The sequence below is a fragment of the Amblyomma mixtum genome, chromosome 6 (assembly GCF_055824585.1).
Source record: "Amblyomma mixtum isolate Tamu chromosome 6, ASM5582458v1, whole genome shotgun sequence".
Classification (NCBI taxonomy): Eukaryota; Metazoa; Arthropoda; class Arachnida; order Ixodida; family Ixodidae; genus Amblyomma; species Amblyomma mixtum.
In genome coordinates this window covers 110,761,105-110,780,461 of record NC_143017.1, presented here as the reverse complement: position 1 = coordinate 110,780,461, position 19,357 = coordinate 110,761,105, and the positions used below count along the sequence as shown (strand labels likewise).

The 19,357-nt window shown below is 44.7% G+C and overlaps 1 protein-coding gene across 1 annotated transcript in view; it reads right to left on the bottom strand.

The window, feature by feature from the left end:
- Positions 1 to 4,185: 4,185 nt before the first annotated feature.
- LOC149340036 (cell adhesion molecule 1-like) overlaps positions 4,186 to 19,357 on the bottom strand; it is a 120,112-nt gene continuing 104,940 nt past the window's right edge. Inside the window, exons 6-8 of the mRNA XM_089550628.1 lie at positions 19,168 to 19,301; positions 10,234 to 10,441; positions 4,186 to 5,777 (exon numbers count right to left, since the gene is read on the bottom strand). Of these exons, the coding sequence (XP_089406754.1) occupies positions 5,692 to 5,777; positions 10,234 to 10,441; positions 19,168 to 19,301 (428 nt within the window). The 3' untranslated portion in view covers positions 4,186 to 5,691. The remainder of the gene's footprint in view (positions 5,778 to 10,233; positions 10,442 to 19,167; positions 19,302 to 19,357) is intronic.

The window sequence follows — 19,357 nt, the reverse complement described above, 5'->3', positions numbered from 1 at the left end:
GTCAGCAACTAAGCGGCACTGAGATCTCGCTTGCATATGTAGGATTACATGTAATCATCACCGGCAGTGTAATAGTTGTCAGGTCTCCGTTAATGTGCGTGCGGCACAACTAGTTCTACTCTTTGGCAATAATTCAAATATTTACTAATAAATATTAGCTGACTAAGCTCACAGTAAAGAGATTAGATCACACTGTCCTCTAAAACCATCATATTTTCATGAAATAAAACCCTAATTGGCCCGAAAGGAACGGCGACGACGAGGGATGACATCGCTGATGTCTAAATTATAAGCTGCTAAGACCGGCAAGAGTAGAAAGCAGCAAAAACGCTTTTCGTGTACGACGTATCATCCATATGGCGGAGGCGTTCCTATTAAATGCCAACGTTCTCTTTTTAGTAAATTTTAGGAGTGTGCTCATTGTATGCATGTTTCTTCCCTTTTCTGGCTTCAACGTTTTCAGGGTCAATCAATCTTGTGCAAGGGTTGATCAGTCTCGGGAACTTTTAAATGAGCAGCCATTTCACTTAACTGGAGGCACACACACGCACCCAAAAACACGCACAGCTGAAATATAGGAACAAGCTGTCATGACAGCCATTTTTAAAATTTCAGTTTTGCTTCCACACACAGTCCTACAGAAGAGACACCAACATAAAGGCGTCATCTTCTAAAGAGGTTTGGGTCTTTCAATAGGAGCTCATGCTTAATACTTGAAAAAAAAATGATAGAGTAAAGCGCATCAAGCGCCAGAGCTTTTTGTGGAATTACAAGAACATTTTTTTTTTTAGTTTCCTTCCAGGGGCAGACAGCGATTTTTTTTTTTTTGGGGGGGGGGGGGGGAATGGGGGGAGAGGAAACATAACTACTAAGCAGGGCCATTGAACTGGCTACATTGAAACTTCTTAAAGCACACCGTTATGTCAGTGGTACCTGCTTCTCATATGGTCGCTTTTCATCGAGAGAATCCATAAGTGCGCGGCTAGAGACAAGATAGCCCCATGATGGTGAAAAACGGAGCGCGTCTAGACAGTTCTTTGCACTGGTAAGGAAATACACTATGTGAGTGCATGCACGTCAGCCAGCCAATAGAACCTGTCCGAAACTCGCCAGCTTACTTTAGCGTTCCCGCATACAAGCTAGTGCTTTATTGAATAGAGAGACAAAAAATAATAGACCCCTGCCCTGCTGGCTCAGCGAATGTGCATCAGCACAGAAAAAAAAAAAACTCTGTGACGTCAAATGAAATGTTAAAGACCACAGCCTCGTAGTAATTTATCGCTTTTGAAAAATGTTTTTAAGAAGTGGGATGGAGAGGAGGAGTATGGCGTTTTTTTGGCATCCGCCGAGGTTGCAAGATCCCTGAAAAGGCAATCAAAAATCTAAGCAATATCAAAAAAAGGCCCACACAAGCATCCAGGCCGACACACTATTTCCGGCCCCTTTTTTGTGCGTTACGCCGCATAGTCAAGCTTCCGTCGTGGAGATTTCATTTCATGCTTCGACTTCGGCACTCCTCTTGTATATTATCATTATGTACAATATCGGCGTGTTATTAAAATATATTTCCATTCCGCTGCTGTATTGTCCATAGACGCAGGATTCAAATGGAATAAAACACTTCATCATGTCCGCAAGTACTATACTGAAAAAAATGAAAAGCGAACAAGGCAATTGAAAAACGGACAACGAAATGGGATCTTAGCCGAGGGAAGCTCAATACTAGCTCAGGTTAATTTCACAACGATGACACCGAGATTCTCCTTTAGAACCGTTACTAACCCTCGCTTGTTTTTCCTCTCCTAGAGCTAATATCAATAAAACCTTGGTTGGGACTAGTTGTGCATGACATATGGTGCAGTATGCATGATGGTGTATGATATGTAATTGTGCCTGTCTCCTTTTTGTGGACTGTGTAGTGTTTATGTTCATCGTTCACTACAAGAATAAAGCTAACATGTTCGCGTTCTTGAGTTGGCACTTGAATTTTCTCGTTTGAGTTTTGAATTGTTGAGTATATGCGTGCGTCTTTGGGGATGCATATGACTGGGAATATATTTTATAATAGAGCATAATCATTTTTATACAATTATGGCACACAGTTACGAACCCGAAAGGGATCCAAAGAGTTTTGATTGCTGCGTTCACACTGGACGCCAGTATTGTACTATTATATCTTATCAGTATCATTAATTTTTGTTGTTAATATATTAGCATCAGTACCTTCCCTGAGAAAAAAAATTGTAAAAGCATTACTGAAATTAACCGCATCACCTAGACCTCATTTCGGTGAAGTATCTGTTGAGTGTACTGTAAAATATTGTTTTGAAGTAGATTCAATTGAAAAGCAGTGGGTTAAGTATTGCCAGGGCCTTTGTTTCTTTCAATTTCTGTACACTGCATGTAGGTATTCGTGGCTTAAATTAAAACAGTTGATCAAGGCCACGCAGGAAGAAATTTTGTGAAGGCTGACTTGGCCCGTACAATGAACGGCGTATCATACACTTACCCTTGCGCTTTCCAAATCGTTTCGGGCTCACGTGGGTCCGCCGCCAATGAAGGAGCTCGACGCATACTTCGCTGAGGAGTGCAGCGGCAGCTACGAGAGCGAATTGACGTCTTGCAGACATGCGCGATGGGCTCGCAAGTGCATGACAGCAGTACACTTGCAGCAGTCGTCGCCTCAAGCTCGTACCTTGCACTCCGCAACAACGTGATGTCAGATGTAGTATATTAAAGTGACATCACTGTTTTAAAGGGTTAGCTTTCCTTAAGTCGTTCCTCAGTTTCGCAGCGTCGTTGCCGCCGTCTGCAACGCGGGCCTTGGCATTTCGTCAAGATGCTGCGAATAGGTGTCAGGGCGTTTTTGTCTTCTGAAGCGAACTCCAGTGGGTGTGGCTCACTCGGCGAACTTGGCAGTGCGCCGAGAGGCTGTGCGCCCTTGACGGGAGCGCCGGCGGCGATAGCTTGCTTGGCGCGCTGCTGTGCGCCTGGCTGCTCCAGTGTATGCTTGCGGCGTATTCCAATCGCCGATCCGGAGAATTTGTACTTGTTCCCCAAAACGGAAGAGCAGGGTTCAATCGGCGATTTGGATTCATAACCTCAGTTCTAATTGGACCATGGTGGTATGGTCCCTAGACTTCCTTGACGTTTAGCTCCTTCGGAGGACTGCTTCGGATAGCCATTTTGAATACGCACTAAAAAGCCGGTGAACATTTTCAGCATCGGAGATGGGCGTAATAGTACGAGCCAGAACGCTATAAAAAGCCGCCGAAACTTAACTTGTCTGCTGAACATCCTTTCCCCTCACACCCCTGCTAACAGTTAAACATTCGCGTTACGCACTTGTAACGACTCTGTGGGTTTTTTCATTGAAATAAACACTACGTGGAGGTTATATTGCGTCATTTTATTGCTTTGCGACACTAGTTTTCAGTTTTCTACAGAGGCGAACTACTACTCACGCGTATAGATGTCCCAGTAATGAGTTAGAAATTTGAAACGGTTCTGTATCTCAAAGGAATAGATCGCCGAGCCCTTCCAATACAGGTGCGGCCATCGATTAGTAACCAGACTCGAAGCCTCACATAAGCCTGATTTTGCCTTCAGTTTCACCCCTGCACAATGTCAGATTTGCTGGTGCCACCTGCATCACCTCGAGAGCAAAAATTGCCTGGGGTTCAATCCGGATGAACCCAGTCTACAGAGCGGAACCTCGATTAAGCATGGCCAGACACGGTTTGCTGTGGTTTAAAGTTTCCTCGCTCTATCCTTCGCCAAAGCGCCCTGTAGACGTCCTTGATCATAAGAATCATTAGATTCAATTAGCCGTCTACGATACACAGCCGAAGCACTGGTTCCAGCGCGAGACTCCTTCATGGTTACCTGCGAACGTCAAGCAACACTTCGCGCTTTCTATTATCTTACCAGAGGAACGGCGAGTAACATGGTTCAGGGCAACTGCGAGGTGAGCGTTGAATCACGATGTTCAGCGCAGTTGGAAAGGCGAGCGAACGCCTCCAGCTCCGCGCGCCGCAGCTGCGCCGAGGCGCGGCGAGTCACATGGTATGACATCACAGCCACACCTCCGCTCCACCGCTTGAAGGTCATTCCTCGGAGCGACATGACCTTGAGATTTTGCATGAGAGAAGTAGAGCTTCCGCTCTAAGAGAGGAGACTGACAGCTCAGGTGAGGTACGTATATTATCATTAACAGTAGGTTAAAACATATTTTTTTAGGACAGCCGAACAATAACATGGCATAAGCCATCATACACACGAGCGTACACATAACACGTCTTTGAACGAACGCCGTCATTCATCGTCGTTCGGCCTGCCCGTAGTTATTTCATAGGTTTTTCTACTTACCAGAATCATACAGCTGGCAGCAATGATCTTGCCAAGCCAGCTTCTATTTCTGCTTGAAATTCGCACAGCACTGATTTTACGCACCCATCTTTCTTGCTACTTTGGTTCTGGCCACAACAGACAACGCCGATCCGTAGCGATCGGGGCACTGTTGTTAAGAAGTGGCGCTCCGGTGATGGGGGCAGAAACACAGGGGAGTTGAGAAAAGAATATCATATCAGAACCTTGTGGAGTTGGGAAGTTGCTCAATAGACGGTTTCAAATTGCTACATCGTTGAATACGTGACCTATGTTACAGAAGCGATGGGTGGCAGGTGCTATGTACAGGGATTCTGAATCCCTTGGCGCTCCAAGAAGAGGAAAGCCATGTTGCGTTGATCAGCAATGTCAGTGCGACAAATCCAACAGTGACCACACCCCTGGTACCACTTGCGCTCCGCGAGAGAACAAAGCTGCCTCTAACTCATTCAAACATCTCCGCAGCTGTGCTGTCCACGCGATAACAATTCATGCGATGATAAAGGCGAAGTACGAAGCGCGGGGCAGTATATGATGATCGGAGCTACACATCTGCCATTTGCGCTTGGAGAACAGGACAAGCGACAATACCTGAATGAGACACTACAGGCGATAATGAGATGTATACTTACAGTGATTTTTTTTTTACAATGGTCTATATACATGCCCTGCTATACACAAGGTATAGCCACTAAGAACTGTTAAGGCGACGGACTTAGCGAATGAAACGTGCCTGCTTTGCTAACCACGCGACACAAGAATCGAAACCGCATTTTCACGGCACAAGCCACGGGTGTGTTTCAGAGAATCTTAAACGTTATTTCCTTATAGAGAAGAAATACCGTCGAACAGTCTCTTTGAATACTAATGAATCTCGACACATCGCAGCTTTGCATGATACCGTGACCTGTGACAATTCTGCGTAGTATCCACAGTTGCGGCGCTACGGTATATCTGGTGACGGCATACTTGATGCCTCTGTCGGCTTCCCCTGGAATGTCTTTTGAAAACAAACAGCGCCCATTTGACGCACACACACTCACACACGCAAAGGAAAGAAAACGCTTCAGGCGGCGTTCTTTCTCTTGAGCACCTGGAACACCTCGGGTTCAGCACCGCTACTTCGAAAAGCTCCTTCCGACCGCGCACGTGGAGCTCCTGACGTGGAGAGGCGGCTTTCACTCTGGTCATGAGTGGCAGAACAGCACCTCCGTTGTGGTCACGTGCCATGCCGCCACATCCTGGCATCGCGCTGCCAGGTTAAGCGGAGAGACGCGGATCACGGAGCACTAAGTTGCGAATGCACTACGTGGCGGATGAAAAAAGTGTAGAAAGCGACGGGAGGAACAGCAGCGCCCACAGGAACTTCTCTTTCAGCCCACCGCTTTTTGCTGCAAAACAAGCAAAACAAGAGAGAGAAAGTTATAAATCTTCAAGAATAGTGAATGCTATCCCGCAGCTGATAAAGTAGATTAAGTTGAATTCGGGGACAGTCAACAGGTGAAAAATACCGCTTCATGTGTTACTCTTACATTGCTGGAGCTTTGCAACTGACGAAGACGCTAAACTGCCGTAGCGGTTCATATCGATGGAATAGTGTACGTTGCGTTGAATTGACGTGCTCTCCTTGAAATGCTAAGCACCTGAAAAATGCGGTTCACGCTATGACGTGGGATGCGCATACGATACTCTCTACCTGACACCTATTATTCAGACATCAAATCCTGCGAACATGCTTTAACCCTTTATTGACGAGTGTTGCCCACAGGCAACACACCAGAAAATATTTTTTTTCTTGTACAGTTTCAGTTTCGAAGGCTTCTTTTTTACTCCAAGCTCCACACATGATACTATTACATGGTTATGTGGCGCCATCTGATGTATATTAATGCAGAACCATCATTTCTTGCTTCCAAGCCTGTTACCAGCTACGGGTTCAATTACGCTGGGAAATGACGTTGCACTTTGTTGCTGCGCCTTTGGAAACCCTTAAAAGAGAACACTTTTTCGAGTGTATATGCACTGGGGAGCCTACATTGGAGAGAGATGCGCTGCTGTCAGGAAGTAAAAACCAGATGTTAGTTTATGTAGCGGCTTTCAATGCAATTATTTAATACAAAAGTTACAACCTAGGAGGAAGAACTGGTTGCACACCTGTCATAACAGGTCTGACAACACACACGTTATCCATGGCACTATTTGGCCAAGCTGCCTTTTGTGTATTGAAATCAAATAAATATCCACATTATCGTTATCGTAACTGAAATATTTGCGATACGCTGGGCCATGGTATCTTATACACATTTTTAATAGTTGAAGTTGAAGTTTATATCCTTTCATACGTAAGAGAATTTGAGAGTAAAAGTTGTGGGAACCGAGTGATGAAAGGTCCCGACTTTAGATATTGACATCACAAAAAGAAGATCGGGCTATACAGCGTTACGCATGATTACGAATGGAAACGAAAACAGCCTATTTTCTTTGCCTCAGAGTAAAACATGAGTTAAAATAACACAGCAATCGCTCATTAAAATTGAAAGAAATGAAGCAGTTCAAAGGCCTCATATCATGAATAATTAGCACAGATGAAAAATGTCTTGCAATGTGAACAAAAGGTCACTAAAAACTTTGAGATAACTGCGGCGACCCGCATTGGAGGCATGCGAAAGCAAAACGTCCGCATACTATATCGACGTCCGTGGCTGTTCTGACGTCCGTGTACTATATCGACGTCCATGGATATTTTGACATATAAGTGTGTTTTTTGCGTTTTTTCGTGTTTAATTAATTGCCTAATTACACCTGAACTAATATTTTCCCGCGGCAACATTTTATCACACACTATATGTCACAATCACACTTTCACATATTTATCTTCAGAGAACGACGTAATCGTGCAGACAAATTGCGAACACTTTTGCTAACGTTAAGAGCAACAAAATGTTCTTCTCGCAACAGTAATCATCAGGACTGCATAGTGCAAAGGAAAGTCATAAGCAATGAATAGAAAATTATATGTTCGCATCCCAAAAGAAAAAAATCATCACGAACAGAAACTCTACCGGCAGTATTTCCGAATTGCGTGTTTTCATTTCCAGATAATATCAATATTGTCATGGCTTATTCATAAGTGGGAAATTTATAATATAAGGAATAATTCACACAGGAAGCTCTTTGCGTTAGAGTAAACCAAATTGTTCTTAGCTTTGTGACGACAGTAGGTACAATTTAAACTGGTAGAACCAAAATGAAAGAATTAATGTGGTGCTTTAAATGAGATATGTTACATAATAGGAGACTAAGAATATTACGCGAATATAGTATTTTTCGCTAGTCACCCTTATTAGGTTATGGTTTATTAGAGAAACTAGCTTCAATACCATGCGAAGTAGGATATCAGTGAATGCAAAAACTTGATGTGTGACCTTGCCAGCAATTTTTTATAGCATGTGCTTCAAATGCATGAAAAAAAAATCCGGAAGAGAAAGACAGAGCCTGCTGCATATCAAGGCACAAAAGGGCATGGTGCGGTATATTAAGCAAAAGGTATATAAAGGAATATATGTTTAGAGAGAAGAGAATGCAAAAAAAAAAACAACGTTATCTCTGCGCTTGCTCCCTCATTAAGTTTTCACCATGATTGTTTCCGTGTCGGCCTGCTGAAGACGCGTGCAGCACATCGATCGCATAACTCGACCGTTACGCAATCGTTGAAAAGCAAGTGGAATCAACTTTCGCTTTCGTATGGGGCTTGTTGTACCCTCGGGCGAGCATTATGCAAAAAAGTGCGAGGCTGCCGCTGACTGATAACTGCCATGCGGCTGCCTGCTGACAAAATAAATGCACAGAGTGCCTGTGAACATCAACGTTAATTGCACAAAGCAGTAACCAGCACCTGCTTTTCTTTTCTCGTCTGCGAATATTTTCCGCATTTGCCAACGCGAAAAACAACCAGAAGTGACCTGCCTGCCGAAAGTATTGGGCTGGTATGAGCTCAAACTTGTCCAGAAAAAGCACAGCGCTAAATGGCAACACCGTTTTCGCTCAAGCCGCTTAAAAGCTGGCCAGCCTTGTTGTTCTGCATGGCAGTCACATAGAACATATTTTTCTCATCCCATCAAACGACTGGAAGCTCTTTGATGGACGTAGCTGAAACCACGCATGCTGGTCTAGCAGGTGACGTTGTAACGTGGCCGCGCCTTGGTTGCACAGCCCCCCTCAAAGGCAAGTTTTCGGACGTTTTGCAACTTAACGCGAGCACAATAAATTTCACACAAGTCAGAACCTGTGGCAGCATATGGGGAAAGGACACCAAATATTCATGTGGTATCAGGGCTGTGATAGCACATGTACTATACGTAATTACTTACCCCTTCTAACCTCATCGCGTTTAACTTCGGCACATCATCACTTTGAGGAGAGTCATGTATCAACATCTGTGAAAAGTATACAGGCCACCAGGTTTGCTTTTGAGGAGTGGAGTGTCGCGCATTTTTTATTGTCAGCGTTCAAAAACTAAAACTCCTGAAGGTGAGAGGAACTCCCATCCTCATCCCTTCGATGCTCAGGACTTCAATAAGTGCTACCGACCTCCACAATACGGCTTCGGCGCAAGCTTCGTGGGCAGCATGTTCTTGACAAAAGCTGTACGACACGTGTTCCAAAACTCCTCAGGCCAACGCGTCCGTGGTCGGAATGCAGTAGCAAGCCCATGTCAGTAAAATAGCTCTGTTCGCACGCTTGCGAGCAATAGCGAAATGTCTGCTCAAAATGTTTTGACAGGAAAAGAAGCGGACGGCAGCGATGAATGCGTCGCCTTGCGGCCACAAGCTCATTGTGCTCAAGGAGAGCTTAGCTTCGGAACCTCCGCTACCTATGGGTACACTAATCAGCAGTTTTTCGAGGGAAATCTAATCAGTTCAAATTCGTTTACCAGAAGGCTAGAAGGTGAATTGTAGAGCCTACACGTATGCTGCAGCATAGGCGCTGTGTGCGAAGTCAAGCAGGTCTCATATCAAACAGTACTTTTTTGGGGTGAGTTGGTTCATTCTTCAAAGCGCGTAATTGATCGAAGAAGACACGGACGAATGAGGAAATGCATATGCGCACTGTACATGATATGCGCGTTCCTTGTTCATCCGTGTCTTCTTCGCACAAGTATTTTTGAAGTCTCATGATGTCAGCGCTCGTCTAAAATATTAACCCTTGGTATGCCAGTAAAACGGGACTGCAGCTAAACCTGCTCTTCTCGTAGAGAGAACATAAGATAGCATACAATAACCTACTCCCTTCTCAACCCCCTCAGAGTGCCCAGAATGTCATGGTGAAGCCATTAGACACGTTTCACTGCAATCCCAAGCAAGAAACCAAGGGGGTGTGCTTAAATATTCTTAATACTTGGATATTGGCACCAATACCGACTATATTAGCGCCGATACAGATTATATTGCCACAGATGAGGTCAGAGCTCTTTCACCGCGTATCCTTACTCTACAGTTTACTGCGACTAATCTGTGCGCTGACGCCGACCAGTCACGAAGTAATCGCGCACTAGAGGACCGGCAATTTTCGGACTTTAGCTTCACAGATCGGCGCCGGAAGAAGCTTACGGTTGACCTGCTTACGTTTACAAACGGGAGATGAGCCGCCTTGTATTGCCATTTATGCAGCTGCCGGAAGTTTCTAACTTTACTAACCATGAATTCGTAACTATGCGCAGTTTAGAACTCCTACCCATGGCAGGCAGTAATACGCCGGCTTGAGAATCAGGGCGAGGAAAATCTCGTTCGCCAGCAATAAGAAAGGCTAGGCGTCGCAGAGGCAAGGGACAAAAACGCGTGCGCTCACTGGTGGAGAGGGAGACCTGCAGCCCCGAGCTGTGGCGCCGGTCTGCGCCTCCGACGGGCACGCGCAGCTCGCTGGCGGCCGTGAACTCGCGCAGCTGCCGGGAGACGCACTTGAGGCGCAGCTCGCCCTTGCTGAAGTGCTGCTCGGAGAGGCGGAAGTGGAGACGTAGCGAGGAGCCCGGGGAGGGGGACACGGACGAGTCAGGGGCCTGCGAAGGGGGAGGGGGGGGGGGGGGGGGTAGAAGAAGAGAGATAAAGAATGGTCCGAAACCACAACATAAAATGGCGCAAAAAAAAAAAAAAAGATTACGCAGTGCAAGCGGTCACTCCCAACTAAATAGTCTACAACATCCCAAATAGATTTCATATTGGTGACAAAGAGAAAAATAAAAGTAAAAAATTTAGACAGGTTCATCGGCTAGTTCCCAGCGTGATTTAGATGAACGTTAGCGCTCATGTGGTGCATTCCATAGTCCTTTAGAGCTGGTTTAAGTGATGGAAATACCCCGACTTCCCTTCTTACTGCACATCTAGATAGACCCGGAGCAATGTGCACATGATGCACTGGGACCGAGGATTTCCTATAGAGCTCGGTGCTTCCTAATGCAGTGCTGTATACACAGTAGTAAAATCTGTACGCGAAATGCATTCAGGCAAAGGATTTGTGTTGTGCGTCCGAGGCTGCAAATGCAATAAACGTTCCCTCATTTAGCGTCCGTCGTAGTACTCTGCACTCTACCCGTCGCAGTCAGAATCAGAGCTCCTGCACATTTCGCGGCGCGGTATATCATTACAATTGCGACTCTTGTCTAAATTCTTTTCGCAAGAACCTATGACAGTAAGTGTACCACATAAGTCTGAAAAGCAGGGTGCCATGAACAGAGTATCCTTTTCGTTAACTTCTACCGGTTTAAGAGCATACGCACAACAGAAAATGCCCGACAGGGCAGCACACTCACATTATGTCATATGCGTGATTTCTAAATGCTTAATATTCCCCGTAAATTAAGGAGTGCTTTTAGGCCCTCGTCGGGATTTGCCAATAAGACTGCGATGTAGCTGAGGATGAAAATCTAAAGGCCACTTAGTCAGAATGTGTGACCTGGTAACATTATAAGTTGATATTTTTCTAATTTTTTAAATATGCTTGTCTTCAACTTTTTACAATAACGGCAACGGTTCTACAAAGAGTTTTTGCCTTCAACTTGACAGAAACAAATGTGCTTTTTCTTATGAGGGGAACCTCTTTGATAGGCGAGTTTTTGTCAAGTGCGTAAGACCGCAAAAGTTAAATAATGCTTCATTATCTCTCCTGGTAACGGCAGCTGGCAATTCATATCCTCTGAATCTGCTGGCGGCGGAAACAAGTCTCGGACGATTTGACAACGTTGCGGTGGCTACAGCCACACAGAGGGATTTGTGTGACATATATGTAGCACTAGCTGAAACAGGTCGCCAGTAAGCACAGTAACGTAAGAACCCAATTTAGAAACAGAGAGTGCATAGAATAATAGGAACTAGAGGCAGGAAAGCACGTACGTACAAATCGGAAAAGAAAGGGTTGAGCCACGATTGATGTTGAGGGAGGGAAGACAGAAAGGTATCATGTACTCGCACGCCGAAGCGCCTTTCTTTCCGTATAGTTCGAACAATGGGTCGGAACACTGCAATAGAAAGAAGAGAAGAAACCCGCTCCGAAGATGCGGCCCACATACGCCCACCATTCTTCTTTCCGGCCGGTAGCGCGGCTACAGCAGAGTAAAGATGGAGCCTGGCGGCAGGAGTCGGGCCGGGATAATCATATTGCGGGGGCCGGTTGCAATCCTGTCGTCCCCGAGACAGTTTGACTTTGTCTTGCTCGCTCACTAATGCGGCAAAATGAGAACACAGCCGGGAACGGGCGGGTCAGGCGGCCTGCAGAGCTCAAGGAACTTCGAAGCGCGCTTCGTAGATGGGACAACAGGTCTGGCGGAAGAAGGTCGAAAGGATAAAAAAAGAAGTAGAGGGAGCAACGGCTGCAAGAGAAGCATCAGAATCGGCAGCGGATCTCCTGGCTTACCGATGAATAAACGATGAGAAAGTCGTGTGCGTAGGCTTCGACGTTGTGAGTTGTCCGGACGTGGCGTACATCTCGTCCTCACTATCAATCGCGAAGGCATCGTAATTAACTTTCTTCTGTTATTTGTCGGCTGCCTTATGCTCCCCCATAGTTATTTTTAACATTTTCTTACCTCGCATATCTTGCTATCGGGGACAAGCTCGCGATTTTTAACACTTCGAGGTGATTGATGCGCTTGTCTTCAAAGAGCAGCATAACATGGATGCATTCCAAATGGCGCATTTCGCCGGTGTTCTCAAGTAATTGGGTGATGCGCAGCCTGCGGATGTGATTTGCAGCGATGTCCCACAATATCGTGTACATTAGCTGAAGATCTGCTGCCATAATTCTAACATGATAGCGGCGGGTGCTCAGGAAAAATTAAATCTAGTGACAAATATGGAAATATTGAGGGCTCGTTACGACATACATACGCCACAGATTAAAAACAAAAAACATTCCGTTATTTCCTTTGTTTCGGTAGCTGTTGATTTTCTTCATACGTCAATCTAGTCAAGGTATCAAAATGCACATCAATGTTCCTCCGTTTCTATTATCGAAAGCCCCTTATGTAGTTCTGGCTTTGGTCCGAGGCGGCTGGTCCTGCACTGTGTGTATAGCATCTGTCAAAAATATGTAGCCGACCAGATCTTCTTCTGGGTCATGCAGTGCGGATCGTTATGCGTCGCCAGAATTTCAAACCTCTGGAAGTGGAGATGAATTCCTATCATTACTTGTCCGAGGTTAATGCTTCCATGCAGATTCCAAGAGCTCCTAGACTTCTAATAAGCAAATCTCAAGGGCTGCAAATCTCAAGGGCTTCATATTTAGAAAGCTTGTGCTTATCTTTCGAGAAATTATTAAGGACAAACGAAGGGATGCCAGCAACAGAATTCATTGCTCTCCCTGCATGTCACTGGCGTTGCTGCTCTTGGTCTCGTCTATATCGTGCAAGAGACGTCCACACAAGGTTGGCATGGTATTTTTTAGTCATCTTTAACAGAAGTCAGTGATACTGACACTTTTATCAGCAATATTTAGAAGCTACTCAAATAAACAATACCCGTTTAATCCCGTAGTGCATGGTAGTGAGTTATATCTGTCGTTGACTTTTTGCCTGATGGTGTCTAGAGTTTTGTGACAATGTTCTTTTAGCAATTAACTTCGTTGCGGTAATTATCTGCGTAAAGCAGTTTGTATATTGAAAACACACTGGAAAAAAAGTCACCGGAAAACAAGAACCGTATATCCTGTACAAAAAAAGAATTTGACAAATAAGGTCGTGTAAAATAAATTGAATATACTCATTTTGCACTCATACCACACTGCGTTTTCGATTACTCTACTAAACCACTGTATCATAAGATACGAATTCTGCTCTTCCGTACCCTGAGACATACAAAACTATGCGCGCTGGTTTATAGAGCACTAAAAGATACCCCTTAATTTCCTATGAAAATTTCATTCACCTGTCTCCTGCCACTGGACTATTTTTTAACGAATATTTGTCAAAACACAGTTCGCCTTTTTCACTGAAGCGAACAAGTAATCTTTGTGAAACAACATAACAACAACACAATTACCGTCTTACTGTTATTGATAGTGCTGGCGTAAAAAGAACATTATGTTCTGAATGCGTGCGCATTATGCAACATGCCTGAAGTTTTCGTCATAACTCGTCCTTAATTGCTTCGCATTATTTTTCCTCAATTCTTTGCACATAACGGTGAGGGCACAGTTATTTTTTGTGTGCGCTTAAATATTGCACAGCAACTAGTATTTACCAAGAGTTTTTTTTTTTATATCGAATTGAGCCGAATCCCCCGAAACGCAAACTGAAAATAAAAACACGAAAATCTGTTATCTGCACAAACCGTGGAACTATCCAAGCTGTTTTATTGTATATGATTAACTCTTTACTCGAATTTAAACCATTATGCGAATAATTAAGTCAATATCAGCATGTAAACTTCGGTTCTGACTATTCTGGATGTGAAACTTTGAAATTCACGCAGTTTTATTCAGAAAAAATTATTCCCAGAGTTATTTTCAGGCTTTCGTAAGGAAATAATGCTTTAAAATGATTATGCTGTGTATGCAACAGACATGTAATTAAAACATTCATTGTGCGCAATTAGGGACACCACTGTGCTTCACAAGCAAGTAAATGCGAGCAGTAGGCTTCTGTCGCAAGCACTGACGTGACAGTCTTCTCTTCTAGTATTCACACCTCTGCCGCGGAAAAGTAAACTAGCTAGAATGTATGGAATGTGGAACATATTAAGGCGGAAACCTTTAATGTCTCATCGTTGTAAGCAGCAGTTGTCGACAGAAAATGTCACGCTTTTCAATTGGTGGAAACGGTCGTGACGTCACAGTGCGCGAATTTCAAACGTGGCCAATTGTACTTTGGCTAGTATCCATGCAACCAATTGAAGGGATCGTATAGTGATGCTCCAATTAAGTGGGACTGAGCTTAGTTAATTGCTTAATTATCCAATTAGCCTAATTAGCTTTACTAGTCAGGCCATATAAATAAATAAAACCGATTAAGAAATTGGTCGAGCTCAGGAATCGAACCCCGGTCTTCGGCGTGAGAGACGAGCATGCTATCCACTCCGCCATGCCAGCTCGATGGTTTCGAATGAACAAAGGTGCGTCTAGTGAATACGGTGTCTTCACTCACTCTCATCCTCCTCCATTCCCTTCTCGCGAGGTTTAGGTGTCCACCGACAAATGAGAGACAGATACATTTCCTTTCCTCAAAAACCAATTTACTGACGAGCGAGGCGTAGAACCGAATGGGCGATGGCGTTCTATGGACTCCTTGGCAGCGTTGCAAGACGCTGTCGCGTTCCACTCTTAGGGGCATCAGTGACCACACTTTAGGTCAAAAAAGTGCCTCCCTGAATTTTGTGAGACAGTTAATGCGTAATTTCCTTTCCTCAAATACAATTTTCATTTTCTTCATTACGGCTCCTCTTCATCTATCTTCTTTCACTCCCACTTCCTCCCTTCCTCTGCGGTGCGGTTCAGGTGTCCACCGAGATGACAGAGAATTACTGCGCCATTTCCTTTCCTCAAAAAGCGTTGCGTTCAAAGGGCAAGGCATCGCGCTGAACGGGTGGTGTTCCGTGGACTCCCTGGCAGCGCTACAACGCGCTGTCGCGTTCCACTCCTAAAGGCGAAGCTTAAGCGTCATTAATCAGTAGTTAATTAGTATTCAGGAATTAACCAGTAATTAACCATTAATTAGTGATTTGTCATCACTTAGTAATTAGTACTCAATTATATGTGACGCCACCGGTGCCACAGAAACAGCGAAGGTGGTGCGGAAAACGCTTCCGCCTCTACCCACTTCAGACAGTCAAAGTGCCCCCTGAATTTTTCTACTTCACTGGAGCATTCGAAATTCATTAGTAGCTAGATGAGAGACACGACAGGTTAACGTGAAGTACTGCGGTTTTCTTTCTGCCCTAGCTGTTTAGCTTGTAATAGTAACTTGAGAAAGCCACTGTCAACTAGTCAACTAAACGCGTTAACGTTCAGTGTAGCAGAAGCGCAACCTTGCTTCATCGGCGACGGAGCTGATGACCTCATCATAATCGTCGCCTTCTGGGTTCAGATCTTCCGCATATGTCTATATATCCTTCGCAGTGGATGAGAAAGTAGCGCTGAGAAAAGAATAAATGAAGCCACGCTCGAGACAGTCCGACCTACGAAGATAAAGCTGAAAGAAGGGCTCCCAAGAGTGGACTTCATTCCTTTCGATCCATGAATCAGCAGGATCTAGGTCATTTTTTATTTTAAATTGAATCTGCGCGCAGGTTTTCTACGCGTTACTGGATAGCTTTCGTTCTCACAACTTTTTCAAAACTAAGATCTAGGGATGAGTTGTCCATTACTTCAACAGTTAACTTAGTTTTTGTTTCTGGGTCTGGCTCATTAAACAACAAAAGCTATTCACACGCATGTACTTAGACTTGAATCTAGGCTTTGACCATGAGCCTAATCGATGTCTAACAGTTTCACAGGTAATAACCGAATAATAATTAAAAAGGTGCAGAAAATACATTCCTACAAATTCAGCCATAGTGCTTTCGGTGTGGACAGACAATCCACGGCACAAGAACTATACTTTAGGTTTTTTTTTTCTCATATATTTACATTTTTATGCCTCATCTCAGCATCTGGCTTGCGCAGTGCCGCGGTACCGGTGAGCACAGTTATTACTTCAGCGGATATTTCGCTTCTTCGCACAATGGTCGACGCGGCTTTGTCCGAAGCACTAAACTAAATACACCTGGCCTCGAGCGACCGATCATACAAAATTACAATGAGAAGAAAACGATTAGCCTTCTAATCTACTGAGATTGTTGCCTGAAGCAAGCACGCAAAAAGTAAAGAAAAAAGCAGACCGGCATATCATCCACTACTAAAAGAAGTGACTGCAGTTTCTCTTCTGGGCAGCACTGCTATGAAACGGAATTTTTGTTAAACCTGGCGCCTCATCAGCGGCTAAGAGACAAGGAATGGGCATCTTCTGTTTGCGTACTTAGCGCGTCACTATAGTCATGGTAACTGCTACATTCCAGACACCGTCTGGTGACTTCATATTTATGTTTCACAGATGCCAGATACAAATAAGAAGCCTTCGAATATGGTTCTAAAATGTACAGTCTTCACTTTATAAGATTTAAGCAATGAAAGCTTTCGCCACAAATAAACGAATTGCTGACGCTGCCGGCCTCTCGTCGCAGCTAACAATTAGAACAGTTTTTCATTCGCATGAAACTTTAAAGCCAATCAGTCATCAGTGTCGCTATTAGCAGTCCACAGAAAATCATGAAGAGGGTTACTTACTATCTCGCGCCCGAAAAACGTGGCCAGCACGGCTTAACTCCGCATGTGTCATATTTCATAAGATGAACGTTGTCCTTAAAGTTTACATTGTTCAATCCAATATATTATATAGAAGCAAGGGGAAAAGAAGCAAATGCGCGCTCGATGACCGCTACTAATTAGTTGAGTATAGCATGTAGTCGGACTAATTGGTGCAATTCATCAGACATTGTAAAGGTTCGCGGAAATTTTACCATATCTGAAGTGCCTCGTTAGAGCTCATACAGAGCGCAATGGACGGGTCCATACTTACAGGGGAACCGGCAAGCTGAAACGCCCAGATTGATGCATTCTGTGGACAAATACGCGTTACGCGATTCGCTGAAACAATCTCAGACCTGAGGTCAAGCTGGTGGAATAGACAGAAGAGGAAAAAAAAATACGAGTGTTGTTAGCGGAGAAAGACATGTTTGGCAAACAGCCAAGCCATGACGATTCGATATCGACGACGAAGCAAGAATGGCGCAGACCATTTGAAACGCTAGGGCCCAGACGATAAGGGGCCGAGTTACTCCTCCCCATTGCGTGACACAGAAAGGGGAAAACATGGATGCGTACAGGAAACGATCACCGCAGATCCCCAAGAATGAAGGCGAGGGAAGAAGACAAATGTAGAAAACAAAACACCGACTTCGGCCGTTGTGGGTGTCATTGCCCGTGCAATGGACAAGGCGAAGCCGCGGGCCCAGCAAGTGATCCTGATAATATCGCTAACAGCGGCACGCCACACAACTCCGCTCTACCGCATTCAGAAGAAACCCAAGCCAAAGCAGCGAGTCGGCGCGATGAACTGCAGCTCGTCAACTGTTGCCACAAGAGGACAGAATGACATCGCCGACGGCTGCCATTCGGTGGCAAGGCGGGTGCACGCTGTACGCCCAGCACATAAAAACGCCATTCTTTTTTTAGAATAAGGGGTACAGAGGGCAAGTAAAAAATGTGTGGGTACCATGTGGATAGTTAAAGATGGTAGTATACGTTAGAGCTTTGTTTATTTCGGCTGTGTTATAGGTAGAAAGCTTGCAGGAAAACGTATGGCTCTGCGTGGCGGATCATGCATCTTTTTCTTAAGAAAATAGGCAATGTGGGAAAGAATACGAACTTTATTACGAATCAAGCAACTTTTCTATCTAAAAAATAAAACACTGCTATTTGCGCTGCATTTTCATTTCACCTTTCTATAGGACAGCTCAATAAAACAGCTTCACAAAGACTTCCCATGTTATGCAGTCAAAAAGCGGCAGCCGGACACTCGAACAATCTATACAAGCAGTTTCTACTGCATAGCTTGCATGCTGTAAATTATTCCCAAATTAATGCTAAATTTCGCGAAAGCCCTCTAAGTCGCAGTTTATGCAAATGGTATACGGCCGATGATCTACATTGAACAGACTCCCCAAGGTGACAGCGGCAATTTTATTAGATGTCCGTCGTCAGAAAGATACCTGGCTACCCTTAACAAAGAATAACCAGTCTAAGGCGAATTGTACAAATACCAATAGCTAAATAACAGGTGAATTGTTGCTCGCAGAGATGTGTCCACTATATCTGAGAGATTCCTTCATAAAACCTCAAAACGACAAAAGCCTGCTTTCTGCGCGTTTCGCTCTGAATATTTACTGTGTCCGCAGAGGACTTACTGGAGCACGTCACTGAAAGAGCCCTGTCATACGGTTTGATTTGGGATGAAAGTGAGCTTGGATGAAATGACTTCAAAATGCTAGGTTACGAGCTGGCATGGTATGGTTGGTTAGAGAGGTCGATGTTCAGTGCAGGGGAATATATACAGTTGCGCTGTGCCACGAGTCAGCGCTACGGATGCGAATAAATTTGGGAAACGCGCACGATAGGCATTAGGTACAGGCCTGACCAATGTTTGTAACTACAGGCAACCCCAAGCTCATGAAATGTAAAGAAACATAAGTCCCTGCTCACCTCCCTGTCGTTGATGAGCCACCTGAGTCCGTGTGTGGGCGTCGAAGGGTCCGCGTGGCAGCTCAGGTCGACCGCGCCACCCAGCGCGTAGCGCTTCCGGACGCCTTCCAGCCGGGGACCGTTCACCCGGGGTCCTAAAACGATTCGCGGGAGACATGCACAGGTGGTAGGCTCACCCTTGGTCGTTTGT